Here is a 24306-nt window from a genome sequence, read left to right as displayed (position 1 = left end):
ACACACACACACACACACACACACACACACACTCAGTCTCAGAACTTAGTGCTATTTTAGACTACCTCACTAAATGAACCAGAGGGCAGCAGACTAAGAGGGAGAGAGGGAGAGAGAGAGAGAGAGAGAGAGGAAGAGAGGGAGAGAGAAAGAGAGAGAACCTGAGACTGAGGAGTTGCATAACTATGAGGGTTCATCTCTGTGATGGTTGCTCCAGAGAATACCTTCATTAGATTGGCACAGCAAGATTCAGCACACCCGGCAAGTTCTTAAAAAAAATCTACAGTGAACAAAAATGAGTAGGATTCAGTAGTTCTACCAAAGTAGTGACAATGTAAAACGTAACTCAGTCAGTATTTTAAATACAGAAAATCGTACTGCAAATGAGTATCGCCCTCTGCTGGATAAAGACATTTAAAAGGCATTTTTATTCCTTATCTTCCTCTACACAATAAACATTATTAAACATGATAAACATTATTATTAAAATATTACCTTAATAGTAAGCCTAAAAGAGTACTACATGTTCTGCTTATCTTCAGTAAGTACAGACACTTTTAATATAACTGCATTACCCAATAAACCAATAGATAAATAAACAAATAAATGAAGAGTAAGTCAAATTAAATATATATATATATATATATATATATATTATATATATATATATATATATATATATATATATATATATATATATATATATATATATATATATATATATATATATATATATATATCTCTCTCATAGGCCTAAGACCAAATGCTGTCCCCTGCAGTATGTGAAGAAATGACTATTTGTATAGTCATTATTTGTAAAGGTAAAGAATAAAGTACAAATAAAGAATGTTTATTTGTACAACTAAAGAACATTTGCAAAGATCTATTTCCCCCATAGAAGCAAAAAGGAAGATCTCCACTATTTCCTCAAGAAACTGATGGTTCTGTTAGAGTAAGAGCTTTGAGTGCTGTTCTTCCCAGAATAGGGAAACCATCAAACCTCAAGCCTAATGTTTTTTTTTAGTTCTGGAAACTTCCATGGTTGTTGTAATCATTGTGGTGACCTCTGATTGGGTTGACAGCAAGATAAGTTGAGGAATCGGGAAGTGAATCAGAACCAGGGTTGGTTTTCCAGCACCAAGCAGTACCTAAATGCCAAGGAAAAGACATAAAATGTCCTTCAGGTGTGTCAAGTTACTGCCATTGCTGACTGAATAGGCAATACAAACATTCATAGCCAGACTTCACTGCACTTCATTCTAGAGTGTTCAATCTTTGATTGCTTCACATATTCACTGAATTATCTCAGAAAGCAAACCTCAACCTGGGTTTGGCCCTTAAACAGAGTTAGAATATTAATGACAGTAAAGAAGTAAAGACAGTAAATGACAGTAAAGTAAGGACTGCAAATCTGTCCCCACAGGACATCCCCTGCAGGGCCTGTGTCACTGCTCACCTGGAAACTGTTCTTGGCAAACAAGGTGTTTCCGTTTGTTAAAAACAGCTGCTTTCATCAGCTTGGTCATAACATTTGCTATACACCCACAGTGGGGATAAATTTTGTCAGTACAGAGGGCAATTAACTCCTTTAACAGGATATCTACAATATGTGTTCTGTATTTGACAACCTCTATTATATCTAATAATGCCTTCAAAATAATGATGAAGGTCACCTGTACGTCTAGTAAGATTTTTGCTTCTGTTGTGGGTGATTACAAAATATCCAGTGTTAGTCACCTTTTATGATGACACCTTGAAAGGTGAAATGGAGAGTAGCACTAAATCAGTGGCCAAGATTTAAACAAAGTATTGTTAAGTAACCATAGGAACTACTTTTTGTGTAAACTCTGTGTCTTAGAATTTTGCCTGTGACCAGTGGAAACTTAACTTAGAGATTAAGTTCCTGCTTATAGCCTGTTTAGCCAACCCAGTGGAAAGGGACCAGAAAGCCTGTTTAAGACCAATCAACCCAGTGGAAAGGGACCAGAAACAAAAAGCTTCACTGGAAAGAGGACTCATGACCATCAAAGTCACTCCCCCAATGGCATGTTAATTGATGAAGGGTGGAGAAAGTAATCCTTTCATTACATGCTCTGGCCTGAAGAGTAGGTGTCCTCTTTCATGCCAGTACACAGGGTTGGAGATTATGTCCATTCATGCGAGAGTGCTTACACATAAGCATGGCTCTACTGTGTCAGCTCTGGAGACTGAGGGATGCACAAATCTACAGGTTTGCCTCTGGAGTCCAAGAATACAATAGAACATTGGAATCTATGCCAACTGTTGCTGAGGAGTCTCCATTGTGACAGCCAGCTTTAAAGCTGGCAGGTTTTGGAGGGCCTTTTTTTAGGGGTGGGCAGTGGGATTTTGTTTCTTGTGGGAAAGAGGAAATTGCTAAGTGAGGAATATGCTCATGAAAGGAAGAATGTTTATTGGAACATAGTTGTTAGAGGAGAAAGTGTCTCACATAGGGGCTGCTGTCTGAACTAGATGCACACTGAAAATCCCAAGGCTTTATTTGTTCTGACCATACACTGACCATATGCTGGCCATAGGCTGACCATACACTGACCATGTGCTGACCATACATTGATCATATGCTGATCATACACCAATCATATGCTGATTCTACACTGATCATACACCCATTGTATGCTGATTATACACTGATCATATGCTGATCATACACTGATCATAGGTTGATCATACACTGACTGTGTTTACCATAGACTGAACACGCTTACACAAGACACATTGCACTAACAATCAGCGCCAAAAAGCAACCTGATCCTACAGTTTCTGCTGATCCATGTTGTTGGCTTGTGCATTCTATGCTGTGTAAAGGGTGCATTTTTCTGGGATTTACCCAATCAGCTTTGCCAAGACTACTCCAATGGTCCAGAACAGTCACTGCAAATGAACAAGCAACATCGCTTGTTTCCCAAGGAGAAGAAAATACCCCTGAGTTATTATCAGAGCCCCACAAAGAACACTGGCACTGAATCAGCTTGGCAATTCCCTCTCACTACCTCTCTGTCTCTCTTAGTTCAATTAAATTAAATTCAAAGGTACTTTACTGGCATGACAATTATTCACACTTGTATTGCCAAAGGTTTGATGAACACATTATGGTAAACAAAAGGTAAAATATCAGGTAGGGGTTATAATAATAATAATAATAATAATAATAATAATAATAATAATAAACATTTTCTTCATCAAACATTATTATTATTATTATAAACCTTTTCTTTATCAAACATTATTATTATTATTATTATTATTATTATTATTATTATTATTATCATCAACAGCAGTACTCCTATTACCACTATACCACCATTTTGCCACTACTGCCATCAACAATAATAATATAATAATAATAATAATACTCCTGTTCATGTGTCTGTATCTCATGGAGCTGCATCTTTTATATCTGATATGATGACTCAGTGTCCCTCAGACTGTGGCAGGAGTGAACGTACAGTGCTGCCAGAGTGCTGAACTCTTTATTTTTACCAAGAACATATGGCAGCTTCTACTCATCGTTAAAACATTTAAGATTGGGGAATATGTGACTAATTTTGGTAAAGAATTTAGATCTAATTTGGGTTAATTGTGTATATTCATTTAGGAAGTGCAGCTCTGTTTCAATCTTATAGTCCTGGCACTGCTGACACAGTCTCTGCTCTTTAGGTATCCAGGACTGTTTATGTTTGCTGGTCTCTATGGAAAAGTGGTGATCACTGAATCTGTACTTGGTCAGGGTGAAGCTCAATTTTGGATCAGATAGCACGCTTAGTTAATCTGCCACGCTGTACTGATGATTTACTATGTGATTTTGATTGAGTTTCTTGATAGTTATGTTATGTACTGGTCCTGAGCATGTGTAGTGTTATAGTGTGTTAGTGTAATGTAGTGTGTTAATACTCAATTGTGTTTCAGGACCTGAGTCTTTGCTCAACTCTTGACATTGCAAAGCTTCACAAGTTTTAGAGTTCTATCTCTCTCTCTCTATCTCTCTCTCTCTCTCTCTCTCTCTCTCTCTCCTCTCTCTCTCTCTCTCTCTCTCTCTCTCTCTCTCTCTCTCATCTGTTATGATCCAACATAAAGGGAAAAAAAATGTAGATGAACAAAGTCTCCAGAAAATATGACTCTAACAAATGATCCCACAAATATAAATCTTCGAAGGAGTGACTGCCAACTCAAACTTTAATGTCCCTTTTAACATAGAACAAAGTATAAAGCAGGCACTCTCTCAAGACTTTAAATATATACACACTTCTCTCCTGCACAGCTTAAAGACTTTCAAAAACAAAGCCTGATAAGATCAACAATTATTCTTCTCTAGGCTTTTTTTGGAGTGCCTGAACAAAGCAAACACACATTCTCTTGGAAGAATGCATCTTGTCCCTGACATCAAATGGGAAAACAAATAAAAAGGAATGACTACTGAGAATGAGACTAAGAAACACAGAACCTGCTCACTAAGAAACACAGAACCTGATCACACAGTTAATAAAATCAAGGACTTAACAAGATAACAGGATTGGAAACATCCTTACAGTCTAACATTTGAAGCAAGTCCAACAGCTCAGGGATAAAATCAATGTGCCTGTAATCCTGTGTATCCATGAGCATTGTGATTCAAAATTGTCAAAAACCCTACTGTAGCACCTTCCTTGTTGGTCCAAGGGCTTACTATGCAAAATCAGGATGGGCATACATACTTTGCTTTGTTTTCTATAGTTACTCACCTAGAATCTTCCACATACACACACACACACACACACACACACACACACACACACACACACACACACACACACACACACACACACACACACACACACACACGTGTGTGTGTGTGTATCTGTATATGCAAAAAGAAAGACATTATTAATTAATGTAGCTGGGAACCTGATCATGAGGAATGTCCTTTGGCAAAGGTCACATATAATCCAGATACAACCCCATGATGTCACAACATGAAAGGCATGTGTCCACCTAGTACTGCATATGACAATGCTAAATATAGCCATATCCCTGGGCTAGCTGAAGCCTAGTCTTAGCCATAGCCCCTAACCCTAACCATATCCGTAATCCTAGCCCCTAAGCCTACGGCGAGCCCCTAAGCATAACCCTACTCTGGAATTCCCCATGAATTCAAAACAAGAAATCATACATGATGATTTCCTTAATAAAGCATGCTAGTGGGACACATTGCATAACAATGCTTTTTATGGGAGAGGAAGAGTATTCATTACTCTTATATTGATTTATTAGTTTGTATTATTATGTTTCTGCAGATGCCCCTGCGTACTGCTTATAGATGTGCTGTACTGAGATTTGTGTTGAGAGTGTGAGGAGAGCCTTCAGCTTGCGATGGAGATTCTTGGCACTGCACTGCTCTCTCACGCACAGTGGGTCTGAGTCGCACCCGAGAGCGTGAGAAACTCCACTCAGACACATGAGACAGTTCCACTCCAAAAAAACCAAAAGTAGTAGACTGTTCTCTTATGGTAGGACCCTCCCTCCGACCACCTCAGGAGGGTTGCTTTAGGGCTGCGTTCAAGCCCTTCTGCTTCCTCGACTCCCAGCCCTGCAGTCTGAAGGCCATGCCTGCTGTGTTGATGTGTGCTGTCTCAGCCCGACATGAACTTTGATAAGAAAAGTAGAAGTTTCCTCAGATCTGCACAGTCTTGAAGCAAATAGGGCACTCTGTGAAATAACTGCTATGTGTGCTGGTATAAATATATGGATTAAAGGAAATATGGAAGAAGATTGTGGCAGATTGTTACTTGAGATAGCTCATGTCTGTTTTGGTATGGAATGTACTTGATATGCATGACAGCTGGGTGCTGGTAGAAATGAAGGTGTTTGCATACATTAACTGTCAGTATATGTACATGCTGCATGACAACACTATTTAGACAAAGACGTGTGCATCACAAAGACGTTAAAAGGCCATAACTATTTAAAAGGCTGTAAATAAGATCACTGGAACCCATATGTGGAAATGTTACAGACATAACAGAGGGTGGACAGTTCAAAACCTTCAACCAAAGATAATGACCAAAAACAAAACTCATAATTTGCAAGACAGTGAGGGCAATTTTCAGCCAGATGTACAAATATGGAAACTTGTAATATAGCTCACAAACTCATACTCATGCTAAATTAATCATGTCTAATTGCAGATATGGGAAAATCATGTCCTGCACTTATGAATTCTTTGCTCTAACACAAATGATTCAATACATCAGGTATTAAGTAAGCGACTAGCTGGATAGTGTGTGAAAGAACATGGTCAAGTCAAACATGCATGTGGTTTGCTGCAGTGGGGCTGAATTGTTGGTTACTCTAAAACATGTCCCAAATGCCCATTTTCTTCCTCCACTTGTTCTAAGGGAGTGGGTTTCTTTGTTATGTTTTCTTTTATCCTTATACGGAAGTTGAATGCAGCAGATGAAAGAAGCCACTGTGCTTCATGTGCTTCACCTTTCAGGAACAGCCGGAAGGAGGCGGAGCCAGGGGCAGGCAAAGAGACAGCACTGGTGCGTGGGAGGTCTGGAAGGGCAGGGCACACGGCGAGAGCTGTGAGAACGGTCTGCTCTCTTTCAGGTCCCATAAAAGGACAGAGCCCTTGTCGTTGCCACGGTAGCGCATCAACTCGGGCGAATAATTAAACATCCAATTGGTGATTTGCATCTAAAGCGAGGTCTTTCTCCAGCAGCCAGGCACTCTTCCTCATGAGGAAGACTCTGTGCACGAGTGCTTATGCAAAGAGGCCCCCCTGCTTTCCAAGATCCACTTAACTCAGAGCCTTTGTGTTTTTAGAGGGGGCTGACTAACGAGGAGACATGTTACTTAACCACTATACTGGGAGAGGGCACCAGGAGCCAATCTCAGAGGGCCAATACTGGGCTGAAACTGGACTGAAACCCTGCCAACAGAGAACAGATATGGATGCCGCCATCAGACTCAACCTATTACATCCAAATACTTTTGAATTTGTTCCTTACTTGTTGGTTTTGCACATCTTGTCGCTAGTGGGTTTGCTCTAACCAGTACATTACAGTGATATCACTGCATGTCTGTGTGTGCTATTTTATGACTACACACAAGACACACCAGACTCCTTCTCTCAAGATGATGGATGAAGGTCCACTGAAGATCACACGTGACTGCACTGACACACTAGTGTTGTATGCAGCATAGCTGTGAGCCACTGCCCCTGCTTATTCAACATGCAGAGGGGTAGATGATGGGGATGTAGAAGCATGGCTCCCCCACTGCTAGTTGTCTTGAATAGCTGTGTTTAGAACCGGTGAACCATAACTCATTAATGCCACGTACTGCCCAGAACAATGACAAATTAGTCACATTCCTTCATTTCACTTCGTGAATGAGGCTAGTCTGAGAGAGCTCAGTTTCAGGGAGAGACGTCATGGTTCCTGGTTGTGTCCTGCGCTATCTCTGCCGTGACCCTCCCCCTCATTATCAGGGTTTTGTTTGTGGCGTCATTGTCCATGTGCACAGCCTACACTTACCAACGACTTTATCAGAAGCACTACTTTCTTGGAAAAACCTTGCAGGTTTGCAGAGTCTATAGTCCATCATCTACTGCAATGTACATCGGTGTGGACCATACCATTGCTGTTGGCAGGATGTGAAACAGTTCTCATACCAGCAGTAACACAAACATCCATCACTAACATAAGCATCCCAGCGGTAATACAGACATTCCCAGCAGTAACACAGACATCACCTTAGGAACACAGCTATCCCCACAGTAACAGACAATCCCAGCAGTAACTCAGACATCCAAATACTGTAACACAGAGATCCCACATACATGAAGACATCCCAGCAGTAAAACAGAGATTCCCTAAGCAACACAGACATCCCAGCAGAAACAGACATCCCAGCAGAAACACAGACATCCATCACTAACAAAGGCATCCCAGCAGTATTACAGACATTCCCACAGTGACACAGACTTCCCCACAGTAACACAGACATCTCAGCAGTAACTCAGACATCCCAGCAGTAACTCAGACATCCCTGCAGTAACACAAACATCCCATTTCAAAGATCCTAGACAAAGCTGCAGGTCAGCAACTAAGCTGATGCCTGAATCAGAACTAGAGGTCTTTCAGTCAGGGTTTAGGCCTTACCATAGTACAGAGACAGCGCTGATTAAAGTAGTTAATGTAAGGTATCATAGGAACCACGCTCAGTTTTAGACGTCTGCCTGTTTTTCAGACCTCGTCTCCTGCCTGACCCCTGGACACCCCCTGGACTCTGCCTCGGGTTATCGACCTGGGAAGAACCTGACTATGAATACCTGCCTGACCCCACTGATCTGTTTGACTTAAAAAATAAAACTTCTTGCGATTGGATCTTCTTCCTGGGTTGTGTGTGCAATCGTGCCTGTTGATGGCTTCTGACCAGGGTTATGTCTGCTTATATTGCTAGACCTCAGTGCAACATTTGACACCATAGATCAAAACATTTTAATAGATAGACTCAAAAATGTTGTTTGGATTAGGGGACTAGCCCTTTCATGCTTAAATCTTATTTAGCCAATGGCTACCAGTTTGTCAACATAAATGGACACTTTTCAGCATACACCAAGGTTAGCTATGGTGTTAGGGTTAGCTTTTTCCGCTACTCCTGCTTCCTTCTGCCCCCGACACCTCCTCTATTCCCCATGCCTCCTCCATTTTCCATGCCCCATATGCTCCCCACACCTCCTCCTGCCTCCTGCAGCTGCTGCAAGGAACACTCACCTATGGAATTTTCCTTGACTTGGCTGCAGGTGCCTTTGGCACTTCACAGAGAAACCAATGAGGATTAAACATTTCTGGATCATTTCCACCTCTCCAGCTGCCTGAGCATGGCTCCACTGGACTATGGAGAGCACGATTGTTCTAAAAATATTTAAGGGGCAGCACTTTTCTGTACTTTGTATTAAATCCATGTTTCACACTGTAACGCGGGAGGCGTTGTGAGTGAGGGTGAACACACATATGAAGTGCCGGCCCCTTGGATGTTATGTGAAACGGAACTAACGAAGGAAACCATAATGAGTGTGACAAATAGAATAGAATAATAAAAAATAAGCTTAATAACCAACAAACGAACAACCAAACAAACAATAATTGAACAGAAACAAGGACAGACAGCAATAATGAGTTAACATGTGTGATGTGTGTGAGATTTATGCAACTAAAGAAATAAACACTAATGGGGAAGGCAGTGTAGACAACAAACACAGAGTGAGAGTAGAATAGATGAGCGAACAGCTGAGGACTACATAAGGAGAGCAACAGAGACAATGAGGGTAACTACACAGGGAGTACGGTGAGAAAGTACATAGGAACGAGATCAAACGAGAAGCGAGATACCAAATACATATGAGCGAGAAGCAAGGACAAACAAGACCTAAAGAAAGACAAACAGGATTGAGGACAAACGAGATCTAACTAAACACACAGGAGCTAGGAGCCAGGACAAACATATGAGCGCTGAGCGTGGACGAACGAGATCTTAGCAAAAATTAGGAGAGACAAAGTAAGACCATGAAAGACATATTATCAAAACAAAGAGAGAAAAAAGACAATGACTGCCAACCAAGAGATGTAGGAATGGGCTATACATAGGACTACAATCAGGGACAAACTAGGAACAGCTGGACACAAGGGGAGGAGACATGGAACCATGGAGACGAAAATTGGAAGCCCAGATGTGACTATGTTGCCATGGAAACAGGGAACGCTCAGGTCTGCGAATGTGACACACACATATTTTTCACATATTTCTCAGCCCAGGACAAGTATGTCTTCATGTTTCCATAGGCTTACTGACTACCTCAGGTACTCTCAGAAAAGGCCAACTGATGCATGCTCCATAGCTGATCTGTTTGAGAGATCTAATGCATCCTCTTACTTAACGAGTACAGAAAGAGTAAAAGGAGCTGGTCCGGAGGTGTGAGAACCTCCACTAATCAGAACAGCATGTGCAGAGTATGTGCAGACCACCTCAGCTTCAACACGGAACAAATTCACACTGCATATACCATTCAAACAGGCATTTAAAACTTTATGCAGTAGAGTTCAGTCCAAATACAGAGGTAGCTCAAACCTAATTGAGCAAATAGTCATCAGCTAGTGTTATCATGCTAATTGGTGGCTACTAGGGTATATTCACTGTTAGCTATGTTTGCATATATTTTTGAGCTCTTCCTTTAAGATAAATGTGGCAAACTTATTTCTGCATGAGTCAACCTGAGCAGGGCCAAGTTTGCATCAGTGCCAGTATTTGACCCAGTGACTGTTCTTGTTATGTTTGCTGATCTGCAGGATGAGTCTGTCATCACAGAGCATGAGCAGTGCTGGCTGCAGCTGAGGTGAGGACCCACAGCTACATTTAAACACAATAAAGTGCCATGCTGGGAGAGAAACCGGTCCTGGACACCTCCCAAAGTGGCAGACGCAAGGAAACACTCTGTGTCCACAGGAAAAGCATTGCTACACACACAGTAATTGTACATGGTAATTGTACAAACACACACATGCTTCACTCACTAACATTCACACTCTTTGACTCGCTCACACACACACACACACACACACACACACACACACACACACACATTCTCACATACTCACAGCAGTGTGAAAGACCAGGGGAAACAAAACAGTTAAAATTAAATGGAAGTATATTCATATGCTCATACAAGCAACCTAAAGAATACTGAAGTGCAAATGAACGTTTGGTGAGCTTCTAGAGAGCAAGAAACAGCAACACATGCAACACCAGTGAAAAAAAGAAAGAAAAAAGCGGGTTTATGTGGGGAATTCATTTGCATAATGTTTACAGGTGAATACTGAAAAACAGAAACAGTAAACAAAGTAAAAAAGAGAAAAAGAATAAGAAAAGAAACACAAAGAAATTAGATAGAGCGAGATCTCCACTCTTATGATAGTCTAGAGTGGAGAAAAGCTGACTCCAACAAGGACATCTGTGAGCTGTAATCTGGGGAAGGTGTTCTGCGGTATTATTAAGGCCTACATACAGGGCTTCCTTAACCAGTAATGCCCTGAGTAAGAGTCAGATTGGCTTTTGATTCTATTTAGCATTCTGGTCTATTTTAGCAGCTTTTAAAGTGTGGTGTAAAGTATATGATATCTTCAAATCAATATATTTAAATTATAAATGCAAAATAAAACTTGGCGGTATACTTCGCTAAGGGGTGGGGTGAGGCAGGGCTGCAGTTTGACTACAGCCCAGTTCAGTATTCAGTATCCGGACCGGCCAGAGCATTTCTGTCAGAATTGGGCCCTGACAGTCAAACTGGACAAAACTCTTAAAATTCCAGAAATAAATTTGATCTCAGCAAAACCGATCTATTTCACTCTAAGGAATACCATGGGAGTCAATCAGAGAAATTATCAAATTACCAAACTACCAAACAAAGAAAAAATGCATGTCTGAAACATTGTAACAATGACTCCAACACATGCTACTGAGCTCAAACAAATACAATCTGGCAAAATATTTGGATTCCATCAGATATTCACAGATTTTCATCAAATATAGTTCTCACTGAGTTGCTATAGAAACAGACAGGCACAAAAAATCCTGTTTTTCTGTGCTCATAGAGAAAAGTCTTCTTTGTTAAGAGCAAAAAGCATCAATCACTGTTTATTTATTTGCTTATTACATGTATTTTGCATTTGTCTTATTAGTGTTATATTGTATTATACTATTACTTATTTTCATATAAATATATATAATACAAAGTATATTAATGTAATATATATTATTATACCATATATAAATATAATATTATATATTTCATATAATATAGAGTATATTATTTGTACTCTTAATGTTATTCTTCTTCCATTAGATAAGTGAAACAGAGAGCAAGACAGAGAGCAAGAGTGTGTGTGAGAGCGAAAGAGAGTGTGTGAGAGAGAGAGAGGAAGACAGTGTGTGAGAGAGCGAAAGAGAGTGTGAGAGAGAGAGAGGAAGACAGTGTGTGAGAGAGAGCAAAAGAGAGTGTGAGAGAGAGAGCCTGTGTGCCTAGGCCAGAGAACCTGAAGCTTCATGTTGGTTTGACCTCTGCATTCGGGGGCCATTTTTAATAACAGGGTGAGAATGGAGGCCAGTTCTTGAAAGTGGTCATAAAATTAGTGGTTAGTGAGGGAAGAGAGAAGAGAGAATGCCACACAGATCTAAGAGAACTAGGATGGTAGCAAACTTTGAAAAAAAAAAAACCCAAAAAAACATGAACACATGTCAGGAGGTTGCACATCTGAGCCCCTTTTTCATGAAATGTTGATCGTGTAGATGCTACCACATGCTGACCTTGACTAGGCTGTCTGAGGCATGCACATGTTTGAGGAACACAGGCCAGATGTAAAGTGTGTGGCCCGAGTGCCGAAGGGCGAGGGGCAGGATGCACAGGCTCCAGCGACGTGGACGAACATTTATTGTTACATAAAGACAGCAGCACTCACATATAACACAAGAAATGAACATAAACACGAAACCGTTAACATTAAACAAAAATGATAAACATGAATACATGTAACAATCACGAGTGGAAAAAGCATACAACGACAACGCTAACATTTAACATCAACACGCTACATCAGCAATGACCAACAACACTGCACACACTGACGTGGGTTTAAATACACATAGACAAAATGAGGTACAGGTGTGTGCAGGCGTGGCCACAAACAAGGAATCTCCCACTGCACGTGGCAGGCCAAACCATGTGACTCGCAGGAAGTGAGCGTTCTGTGACACCAGAGGCCTTCGGTGGTCGCAATGGTGACTATGTCCATTTACCCTGATCAACTGCACACAACAGGTACTATAGAGGCTTGATAATTTCCTGATGAACTGAATCAGGTGCGCTAGAGCAGGGATTGTGTGACTGTGCAAGGTGCCATAGCACTTTCTGTCAAGCTCTTCTGTTCTCGCTTCCTTTTCAGGCTATGCAGTGTTGAAAACATACAGACAGGACTGAGATTTCTCCATCCTCATGGTGCATTCACTCACCTGGCAAATCTTTTCATGTCTGAACTCAGCGTGGTCATCGCTGCCACAAGGCAACAGGGTTAGCACGATGTTCTGAGATTAGCTGGCTGCAGCTGGACCTTATAAACACTGAAACTGAAGAACCCTGTTGTACAGCTAATCTGAAGCAACTAAATTGTTGTACAAGTGTCTGAAGCAACTAACTGTCAGCAGTCCCCAGCTCCAGGTTCATGGGATCCCATACATAAAGAGTTTTTCCTACACTAACACTTATTCAGCCAAACAAAAGTAGATAAAAGCTTTGTAGATAACTAGCTGTGCTGAAGTAGCTGTTAAGGAACACTACAAATGTAGCACAGTGTTCCCGTTCGACCTACAAGTGGGAAGCATGACAGGGAGGACTGCAAACTTCAGTGTACATATCACTGCAGTCCTTTGCCGGTGGAGGGGTTAGGCTGCTCACAGTGTGGTGGTGAAAGATAGGCAGTGCATCTGACCCTGCTCGCTCGTTCACTTCGAGACTGTGAGATCTGTGATACTGGCTAACCCAGCAGGTCTGATGTCATTTTTAGCCTTGGGATTCTACTCTCAGAAGGCCTCTGTCTCTCACTTTTTCTTTTTTCCTCTCACTCCCACTCTTTCTCTGTCTGTTATTTTCTTCCTCACTCTCTCTCTGTGCTGGCTGCTTTCCAGTTTATGTCCAGTGTGTCTTCCAGTTTTGAAAATGGCTTCAGGAACAGTAGCCCAGTGATCTGTGGCTTTGCTCAGAGAGACTATTCTAAGAAACGTCAAGACCAAAAGCATGCGTACACACACAGACACACACACGCACACATGCACAGAAAGACGATACCCAATAGTCTAGTACTGTTCTGGATCATACAGAAGCGATTAGACATTAGAAATGACAACTTTCTACAGAACAAACGGTCCCTGGTGTCAGCAGACAGCTTTACTCTGTAAACATAACAAATACAGTACACATTCACCCATGAAAAAAAAAAACTGTACATGGTTTATGAAATCTTGACATGTCAGGGAAAAAACTGAAAACGAGGGTTCTGGTGCTCACAGTTAGTTAAAAATGAAAATGAAAACACTTCAGATATAGTGTTTGGACACAGAGCATAAAGGCACACAGGCTCAAAGTCTCAGTCAGCCTCTGCATCCAGCTCAGAGTGGGAGTGAACATACCTGAACATATAAGTGAGGGTGTCACAGTTAGTTCAAAACTGCTGCTGTGGCAGTACTGAAAACACTGGCCCCCAACCCTAATCTAGCCCTAAGCCTAGCTATAACCCTAACCCTAGGGTTACATCAGTGACTACGTTATCCAAAAGCTTGGAGATACAAGAAAATTATCAAACTGACAAAACTTCCATTTCTGCTCAATTTGTGTTCAAAAACTAATTAAAAAAAAGAGAAACAATGGAAAATATGGAAAAAATAACAACATAAATGTTCACTAGTAATTGTTCTATTGTACAGACCTTGATAGACAGACTTCTGTCCAGGGCTGCTGCTGCCTGTGTGTGTGTCAAGTATAGGAGGTCAGGGACTTAATGCTGACACATTCTGTTATCTATGGTCTGTGGTCTAATAGCACACATTCTGCACATATGTTGTATTGCTGTTTAAACTGACACACACACACGTGCGCACACGCACGCGCACATGCCCGCACACAGGCATGCACACACACGCACACACGCACGCACAGAGAGGGACACAGCCTGGGAAACATGTGCATATCTCACATATTTACATTCTTTTCCCCCTCCAGTTTTTCTGATGTTCAGATGTGAAAAGGCTGGATGAGCCTCTTATGTCAACAGAGCAGGGAGTTCTGGACATGGGTCTCCTTCCTGACCCTCTCTACTGCACCATGAATCTCTGCTATGGACTAACTCCATAGTGTGTCCCTCTGACACACACACACACACATATTTATATAACCACTCACATGTAATACATGTATGACACACACTTAGGTCACATTTCGCCAGAGCACCTCTGACAGCATTTCAGGTATGAGCAGCTAACTGAGAATCTGACTACAGCACTCTTCACATCACTATATATACATGTAGGCAAGATGTATACAGAGTGTACACCTGACTCAGACTGAGCAGCATACAGTTCTCTCTCTCTCTCTCTCTCTCTCTCTCTCTCTCTCTCTCTCTCTCTCTCTCTCTCTCTCTCACACACACACACACACACACACACACACACATCTCTGACACAGAGCCAGAGATATAAGCTACCTACAGGAAATAATTTCAAACGTAACTAAAGTAAATCCCCAAACTCTGTCTTAGACAAATACTCTAATACATGGACTAAAACAACATGTGAAGAATTAGCATTCCTGTTAGTCTGAGATGCTCTCAGACTTATCTAAACAATCTCTCACTGCTACAAGCCATCATACAAGAGCAAAATCCAGATCACAAAACATGCATGTGCTCACAACAGCTTCCAAAAAGACTAGAGAATGTAATCTAAACAGAGGCCCTGCTGGATGACAAGTAATGCAATGGGAATGACTGGGGCTCACCTGTGCCATGGTCACCCTCAGACATCCTTCCTAAAACCTCTGGAGTGCTGAGTGCTGTTCATAAACTCCAACACACACACACACCACACACACCCACACACACAGCCAACTATGCATGTCCACACTCTCCCTTCAGCCCTCAGTGAGACTGTTAGCACGGCCCAGAGAGAGAGAGAGAGAGAGAGAGAGAGAGAGAAGGGAGAAAGAAAGAGAGAGAGAGAGAGAGAGAGAGAGAGAGAGAGAGAGAGGAAATATGATCAAGAGAGCAAGGGTGACAGAAAGCAGGGGAGAGACAGAAAGAAGGAAAGAGAGAGACAGAAAAAGACAGAGAGAGAGAGAGAGAGAGAGAGAGAGAGAGAGAGAGAAAGCAAAGCAAAGAAAACACAAGGGGTGCATATGTATGTGGGAGACTGTGTAGGTCATAAAATACACACATACACACACACACACACACATACACACACACACATACACAGTCACACAGAGGCAAAAGGAAAAAGAGAAGAATGAGGAAAAGGAGGATGATCATGACCATGTTAAAATTCACACCGATCAACATGTGGACCAGGCGAGACCTTCACCATGTGCCAAATGTAAGACATGGGAACAAGATTATTTCGCTTAACCAGACATGGCAAAGATAAATTAAAACTCTGGGAGAAGGTGGAAGGATCACATCTGATGTATAAAAAACAAAAAACAAAACAAAAAAACAAGTCTGGAGAATTGGCAAAGCCTAACTAACAGATACACTTTCACAGAATTCTGTCATAAGATCCATCCAAGACGTTCATGTGTTTTACCACTCTAGGTCAGTGGCTGAGTGGGAAAAAAGCCCTGTCCGCATAGAGAACTCTGGGATTGAACAGAGGGAAAACCTCAAACGAGGGCTGACAGCGATACTGACAGCACCCTTTTAGTGGAATGAAGCTCTGGGTGTAAGTGCCCTGAGAAACGCAGGGCGATACACTCTGTGGGCAGATTTTTCTGCCAGTGTGGGCCCCTTAAGACAGTAACAAGATCAAGCACCCGGAGATTTAAACAAAGTGCCCCTCGTTGTCCTCTCTGTCTGTTTGTCTCTCTTCTTTTCTTGCTCTCTCTCCCTTTCTCTCTTTCTCTCTATGCTCTCTGAGCATAAAACAAAAGCCCTGGCTGCTCAGGCAGTGTGAAATGTAGCGTTCTACAGTGAAAGAGAAGTATGCTTGGCAGCCAGCAAGAAAGAGAGGGGATGAAATGAAGAGACCCTCTGCTGACTCCAGCCTGAGCCCTGAATGGAAGAATTTTAATTCTAACACAATGCAATGAAAGCAGCCCTTGTGAGCAACAGTTGTTTGAGTAAAGATGCTTAACATGAATTAGCCATCAAAATTCATAAACACACACACACACACACACACACACACAAATACAGGCAAAAGTCAAACCCAATTTGGACTTGCAAAAGTAAGCTGGCAGCTTTGTGTTCACTGAGGAAATGCTCCGCTCTCTGTTTGGTGTCTCTCTTCAGGCAATTAGTCAGCCTATTTTTCCATTTGCTCTTTCCTTAATAGAAAACACTAAAGAATAGCTGTAATTACAACCAGAGTTTTGCCACAATGAGTCATACTAATATTATCAAAAGAAATGGCATCTGAGTTCCCGCACTTTATATTTTTACTGCTGTGTGGTTTTGAGGAATCTCCACCCATTCTGCTGGAATTTAACCCAGTGGATTCCTCTTAGCCTGCACTGGGTCGCCACCATCTAAACTACGCCCACCTGCCTCTGTTGCTTTCCAAAAAAGCCCCTTTGAAACCAGCGCCTGCTCTGAGGTTTACACTGGCAGGGACAAATCATGTCCTTGGAAAAGGCCACTTGGATGGACACTGGGTGCGTTCAGGCAGTCACGCGTTTGGGTTCAGCTTAGGGTCGGAAGAACTGCTGCCCCTGTCCTCTCTCTCCATCGTATTAGTGTGAGAAGGTTGCCATGGAGGCAGAGGGGATGTTCAGGGCCTTAGGTGACCAGTTCAGGTGACCTCCCTTCTCGTGGTCTGTGGGATGAAAGCCCTGTTCTGCCTCAGTCATACAATCATATTCAACAGGAACACATAACATGTCTCGGTATTTATGAGAGGTTTCATTAAAAAACAAAACTAAAGTGAGTTAGAATGTAGTAGGAAACGAAGGGATGTTAATCTTGCGGTAATCTTGTTTGATTCTCAAGACCCTAATGGAAACAGAGAAGACCAGTGTTTGAGCTGCTGTCCAATAGCAAACATCGGCTCAGTTCCTGCCTTGTTAAATAACTAGTCCAGTGTTTTTAAAGCTTACTGTAAACCGGATTTGTTTTCAGAACATCTGTGGCATGCAGTTGTTCTCTGCAGGCACTCATGCCACCACAGGGGTGGGTGCAGATAAGCATGGTCCTGTCTCTTTCCTAACCATGAATCACTGCAAACTACAGGTCGGTTTAAGCACTGTAATAACAAAATGCTTTAAAATGAAAACAACCCTTCTGGGACAAACATGTAAGTTTACCCTGTCCTCTGTTAGTAAATTTTGTTCTGGGATGGCTGTGGCTATTTCAGATGTACCAGACTTGGATTTTTCAATGTTTTTTAATATGGATTATGATTAAAAAAATATTTATTTTCCTTTGTTTTCCCATTTTGGAAATGGAGTCTTTAAAGAGTAATTAACTGCAACAGTGAGTCTCTTTACAGAAGCCTGAAGTACAGTATGACACTGAGCTGAAAATAGAAACAAAAACAAGAATTTGTTAAATTACCTGACCATTTAATCAATCAGGTAAAACAGGAACACCTGAGAATCCCTGCAGGCATACAAACACACACTGGCAGACACCAGCCTCTGCTGAAGAAGTCAGTAACACGTATTTTAAGAAACTACAGAAAGTGATAGACCAGAAAGACAAGAAATTCAAACCTAAAATCCTAAGCGTTAAGCGTGAGGTTTGGGTGAGTTTGGTGGAGTTCATTCCTCATTTGAAGCTATTTGGAATTCACACTGACGATGCTTCACAGGCCAGTGATGGGACAAGCTGAGACCTTTCACACATTTTCAAAGAGCCTTTGTACAATAAGAAGTCCTTCCTCTTCCTTCCCCCAAATTATGCACAATTAGAACATTTGTACAGGTGACCCTCCGAGAGAACCTTTTCACGCTCACTGGAACTGACCTCAATATCAACAGCTCACTGAAGTCCATTACTGTTTTAGACTTGAGCTAGTGTCAGTACTGCGTGTGAGTGTGTGTTCGAATGAAAACAGTCAGCTGCATAGAAACCAAGCTTCTCAGCAAACAAATGACCAAAGAGAGGAAAGGGAAAGGTGCTTACCTGACTCCCAGAGGAGCTGATTCTTAGCCTCTGTGGACACAGAGAGACAGGGTGAAAATGCTGAGGACAATAGAGCCTGTGCCTTTTCTGCAGTGAGCGACTGCTTTTACATGCAAATCAGTGTAATAAAGAGTGTGAGTTGGGCTTTTTCCTCAAGTTCAGAGGTATTTTATGAATTCAAATCACTTTGCTTTCAACAGAAATATATGCCTTGAGTCTTTAGAAATGTTTCCCAATGAATCATCATTAAAAACACAAGATTTATGAAGGGGCAGCAATTTTAGCCATAAGTGAAAAAAAAAAACCATCTAGTCTTATTCCTTTTAGAGACAAACAATTATAACTATAGTATATGTATATACACTGACTGGCCAAAAAAAGATCACACACTCTAATATTTTGTTGGTGGCATTGCTTCCACAAGCTTCTGCAATGTCACAACATTTATTTCTGTTCAGAGTTGCGTTAATTTTTCCCCAAGATCTTGTATTGATGATGGGAGATTTGAACCACTGCACAAAGTCTCCTCCTGCATATCCCAAAGATTCTCAGTGGGGTTCAGGTCTGGACTCTGTGGTGGCCAATCCATGTGTGAAAATGATGTCTCATGCTCCCTGAACCACTCTTTCACAAATTGAGCCCGATGAATGCTGGCATTGTGATCTTGCAATATGCCCATGACATCAGGGAAGAAAAAATCCATTGATGGAATAACCTGGTCGTTCAGTATATTCAGGTAGTCAGCTGACCTCAGTCTTTGGGCACATAACGTTGCTGAACCTAGACCTGACCAACTGCAGCAACCCCAGATCATAGCACTGCCCCCACAGGCTTGTACAGTAGGCACTAGGCATGATGGGTGCATCACTTCAGCCACCTGTCTTCTTACCCTGATGTGCCCATCACTCTGGAACAGGGTAAATTTGGACTCATCAGACCACATGACCTTCTTCCATTGCTCCAGAGTCCAATCATTATGCTCCCTAGCAAATTGAAGCTGTTTTTGCCAGTTAGCCTCACTGACAAGTGGTTTTCTTAAGGCTACCCAGCTGTTTAGTCCCTTTCCCTTGAGTTCCCTTCGCATTGTGCGTATGGAAATGCCCTTACGTTCACTATTAAACATATCCCCGAGTTCTACTGTTGTTTTTCTACGATTTGATTTCCCCACACGTTTAAGTGATCGATCACGATCATTCAAGATTTTTTTCCCACCACATTCCTTCCTCAAAGATGTTTCCCCACTGTCCTTCCACTTTTTAATAATACGTTGGACAGTTGTTAACCCGGTTTTAGTAGTTTCAGCAATCTTCTTATATGTTTTCTCTGCATGATGCATGCCAATAATTTGACCCTTCTGAAACAGATTAACAACTTTTCCATGATGACAGGATGTGTCTTTCGACATGGTTGTTTAACAAATAAGAAGCTACTCACTGCATCAGTTAGGGTTAACTTGTTGCCAGCTGAAACATAATCACCCATGCAGTAATTATCCAATGGGAGGCTCTTACCTATTTGCTTAGTTAAATCCAGGTGGTGACCTTTTTGTTTTTGGCCAGGCAGTGTAGTACAGTATAGTATAATTATAACTATAGTGTCTATAAAAGCTTCTACATGACAGAAGTATCTAGCTACAGACCCAATCAATAGAAGACACTCAAATGGCCTATAACCTAGTTATGCTTAGAGATTAGCATTGTTAGGCTTTTATTGATACCAATATTGCTTATTGATACCAATACTCGATATTGATATTCTTATATACCACTCTCCATATTTACTTGCACAATATTCTCTATAAGCATCTACATTTTATTATTTAGAGCTGTGGTTCAGTCACCTCCATATCTGCAGAATTATCTGCTGTTTTGATTTATCCCGTACATATGGATCTCTCCTTTCTCAGAGCGGAGCCCCGCCAACCACCATCCATTCTTGCACCATTTGAAAGTGCCAGTACCATTTGTCCAGCAGGTTTATTTTGGTAGTGACCAGTCAGGACCAGTACAAATTTAGCACTGGTTCTTGCCTATTTAGGCTGCAACACACCCACTCAATAATTTCCAGATAATCCTGACATTGAAGTGATGTGCCATACCTGCAGGTAACACCGGTGTATTGCACTGGTGTAATAAAAATTTGTTTTTCTGAACCTGTTTGTGTTAACTGTTTTTAGAAAGTTTGGAGTGAGCACTTTGTGGTTTTTGGGTGTACCTTGTGAAGGTTTCTTGATATATTATAAAGTATTAAAAACATTTTCAGTTCTTCTTGCTTATATAACATGGAGCTGTTGGAGCATACATAATAAAGCTATAATTAGAGCGTCAGATAAAAAAGTTTTTATATCTTATAATGCATCTTTTGTCTTCCTAATATGTTGTGTGCTACATTTGACACATGGTGACAGACTTAAGAAAGGTCATAAATTACATCAGACTGTAGGAGTAATAGGCTTAAAAATTAAAATTGTGATTCTGTCTCCAGATTCATATCAACACACCTCCGGGGACACACATTCATAGCATTTAATGGTGAAATCTGCCAGGATTCAGAATGGAAACTGTCACATAAATAAACATCTGAAACAGTTTATGATTCTCTATATATACAGTTCTACATGGCCATTAAATTACGCCATCATCAGAAAAAGGATCCTCAGAAGTTGGTTAGGCTTTGGGATGAAAGGAGGGCACAATGACCAATCACTGATAACCCCTACAGTCCAGTCTCATATACAGTGGCCAATCTCTGAAACCCTTACAGCCCAGTCTCTTATACAGTGGCCAATCTCTGAAACCCTTACAGCCCAGTCTCTTATACAGTGGCCAATCTCTGAAACCCTTACAGCCCAGTCTCTTATACAGTGGCCAATCTCTGAAACCCTTACAGCCCAGTCTCTTATACAGTGGCCAATCATTGAAGCCCTTACCTCCCAGTCTCGTACACAGTGGCCAATCTCTGAAACCCTTACAGCCCAGTCTTTTATACAGTGACCAATCACTGAAACCCTTACAGCCCAGTCTCGTATACAGTGGCCAATCACTGAAGCCCTTACAGCCTAGTTTCTTATACAGTGGCCAATCACTGAAGCCCTTACAGCCCAGTCTCTTATACAGTGGCCAATCTCTGAAACCCTTACAGCCCAGTCTCTTATACAGTGGCCAATCACTGAAGCCCTTACCTCCCAGTCTCGTACACAGTGGCCAATCTCTGAAACCCTTACAGCCCAGTCTTTTATACAGTGACCAATCACTGAAACCCTTACAGCCCAGTCTCGTATACAGTGGCCAATCACTGAAGCCCTTACAGCCTAGTTTCTTATACAGTGGCCAATCACTGAAGCCCTTACAGCCCAGTCTCTTATACAGTGGCCAGTCACTGAAACCCTTACAGCCCAGTCTCTTACACAGAGCATCCTCAGAGTAACCCACTCCACTCCAGTCAGCCCAATTTCAACCAAAACCAAGATAACATGATGTCTGAAAATAAGTAGCATGTGTCTGTTAACCGTAAATAATGGTATCATCGGCGGCCCACATAATGATGGTTTGGGTTTAAATGTTTGAAGGTCCTATGCATCTGAAATAGACAAGGAAGCATATCTCTCACTGGAGAGCACCATTATCTGTAACTTTCCGTAGTTCTCGGGTTTAAGAATTAGTAAAGTAAACTCTATCTCAAGCATTAGATTACTGCAAACATACTAACACAAATCCGTTCGCCGACCCATCAACATTTGCTTGCTTACCGGTTAAAAAGGTATCTCACGTAACACAAACAATTCCCTCATCGTTTGAGATGAATATACACAATTTCTTGGAATTTCTTTCGTTTAAACACTTTGTTGCACTTTTTGCACAATTAACGAGAGTGAAAGAGTGTCATTAAAATCGGTTAGAAGGACCAACCTGCAATAGTTTGAATACAGCCCAACAGAGAATATACGCAGACAGGGTAAACTTGGCTGTCATATACCGCTCCGGTAAACATGCCAGATGGAAATGGACTTCACTGACACTTTCTTCATTTACACTGTTGTTTTCCTCTTCCACTGCCTCGTTTGGCTGCTTATCCATCTTTTCGTGTGCAACTCCAAACCCTTGGCATCCGACCGGCCCTGCTTAAAACTTTACTTAGCTAGAGCATTTGGATATTTTAACACTGTCAAAAATCTATTCTGGTTTGTGACATGATAAAAATAACCACAGGTGCTCCGTGCAGTCGTTCAAATACAGAAGAATGTTTCTCCTCCTCTGAGGTGTAAATGCTCAAAGCTTTGCACGAATCGCACGCGCCAGGTGCCTTAGCGTTCGCGCCTTGTTATTATTGTTTTTTTGTTTTTGTTTTTTTTCACGCCAAATGTGTAAAACGTACCGCTTGAATGCATGCATGAATGCATGATGCATGAATACATTAATATATGATCAATGCAAAAGTTAAGAGTTCTATGCCAGGATCTCGCAGAGGATATTAGAAAGCATGCAGGGCCATCTTGTGGCAGTAGCTGTAATGAGTTTGCACGTTACGTCATCCATCAGGGGTTTGTCCCATCCGCGCGGTCTGTTCAGCCTGTAGATCTCAGGGCAGTACTATACAACAGAGCCGGTATACAACAGATCCGATTCATATCTCAGGCTTCATGTTTATGATTGTTAGCCGCCGTTGTGTGTCAACCTTGCAGTGGGACGTGCAAGACTACTTTCATAGAATTGATGTGTATTTTAATAAATATTCATATAACATTTCTAGTGGGCTAGGTTATACTTTGGAATATTTCTGAGATCAAAGAATAGTAATCCAGTTATTATGAGAGGTTTATAGTTTATATAAGGTAAGAAACTAGTGGTTTACTGTGCATGTAACAGAGTCTGTAAAATAATAAAGACTACAATATTTCTTCCTAACACATCATGTAGCCTCCCGCCAACCGATCATTCACATGTTCTGTTCACATCTCATTAAAGTATTAAAAGATATCAGAGTAGTTCTAATATTTTCCACACGATGGCGGAAGTACAGTTCATAAACTGCGTTCCTCGGCTCGTCGCATTACTGTGATGCATTTTAGGCAGATTTCTCTGTGAGGTAAAACCGAGCCTCCTATCTACTAATTTAATAGTTCAATGTCTTCTGTCCTCGTTTGGTTTATTACGGCAAATACACACTTCGTTGACACCCACACACTATCTCTCTTTTAACAGTAACATTCCCATTTGGTTAGAAGTGCAGAACTCTATCAGTTTTACACTTCTTACCTTTGTATGTGTTTATCCTTTTTCTGACTAGGCAGACTATTCTAAATATTATGAAGGGAATAATATAAATTATTTGTGCACTATTTATTATATAT

At 41.4% G+C, this 24306-nt stretch overlaps 1 protein-coding gene across 2 annotated transcripts in view; it reads right to left on the bottom strand.

Annotated features, from left to right (window-relative positions):
• Positions 1–22890, bottom strand: part of LOC113573753 (rho guanine nucleotide exchange factor 4-like) — a 96101-nt gene extending 73211 nt beyond the window's left edge. The window contains exons 1-2 of one of the 2 annotated variants that reach the window (XM_035530641.1): positions 22865–22890; positions 18957–18986 (exon numbers count right to left, since the gene is read on the bottom strand). Coding sequence is in view for 1 of the 2 variants with exons in the window: in XM_035530640.1 (XP_035386533.1) it covers positions 15620–15628 (9 nt within the window). In the remaining variant the exon portion in view is untranslated. Of the gene's footprint in view, positions 1–15619; positions 15761–18956; positions 18987–22864 lie in introns of those variants that run through there. The other variant, XM_035530640.1, reaches the window with a different exon arrangement.
• Between the last annotated feature and the right edge of the window lie 1416 nt (positions 22891–24306).

Source organism: Electrophorus electricus, chromosome 10 (assembly GCF_013358815.1).
Source record: "Electrophorus electricus isolate fEleEle1 chromosome 10, fEleEle1.pri, whole genome shotgun sequence".
Classification (NCBI taxonomy): Eukaryota; Metazoa; Chordata; class Actinopteri; order Gymnotiformes; family Gymnotidae; genus Electrophorus; species Electrophorus electricus.
Note: the sequence above shows the minus strand (reverse complement) of the source record. Positions and strands in the feature narration are given on the sequence as shown.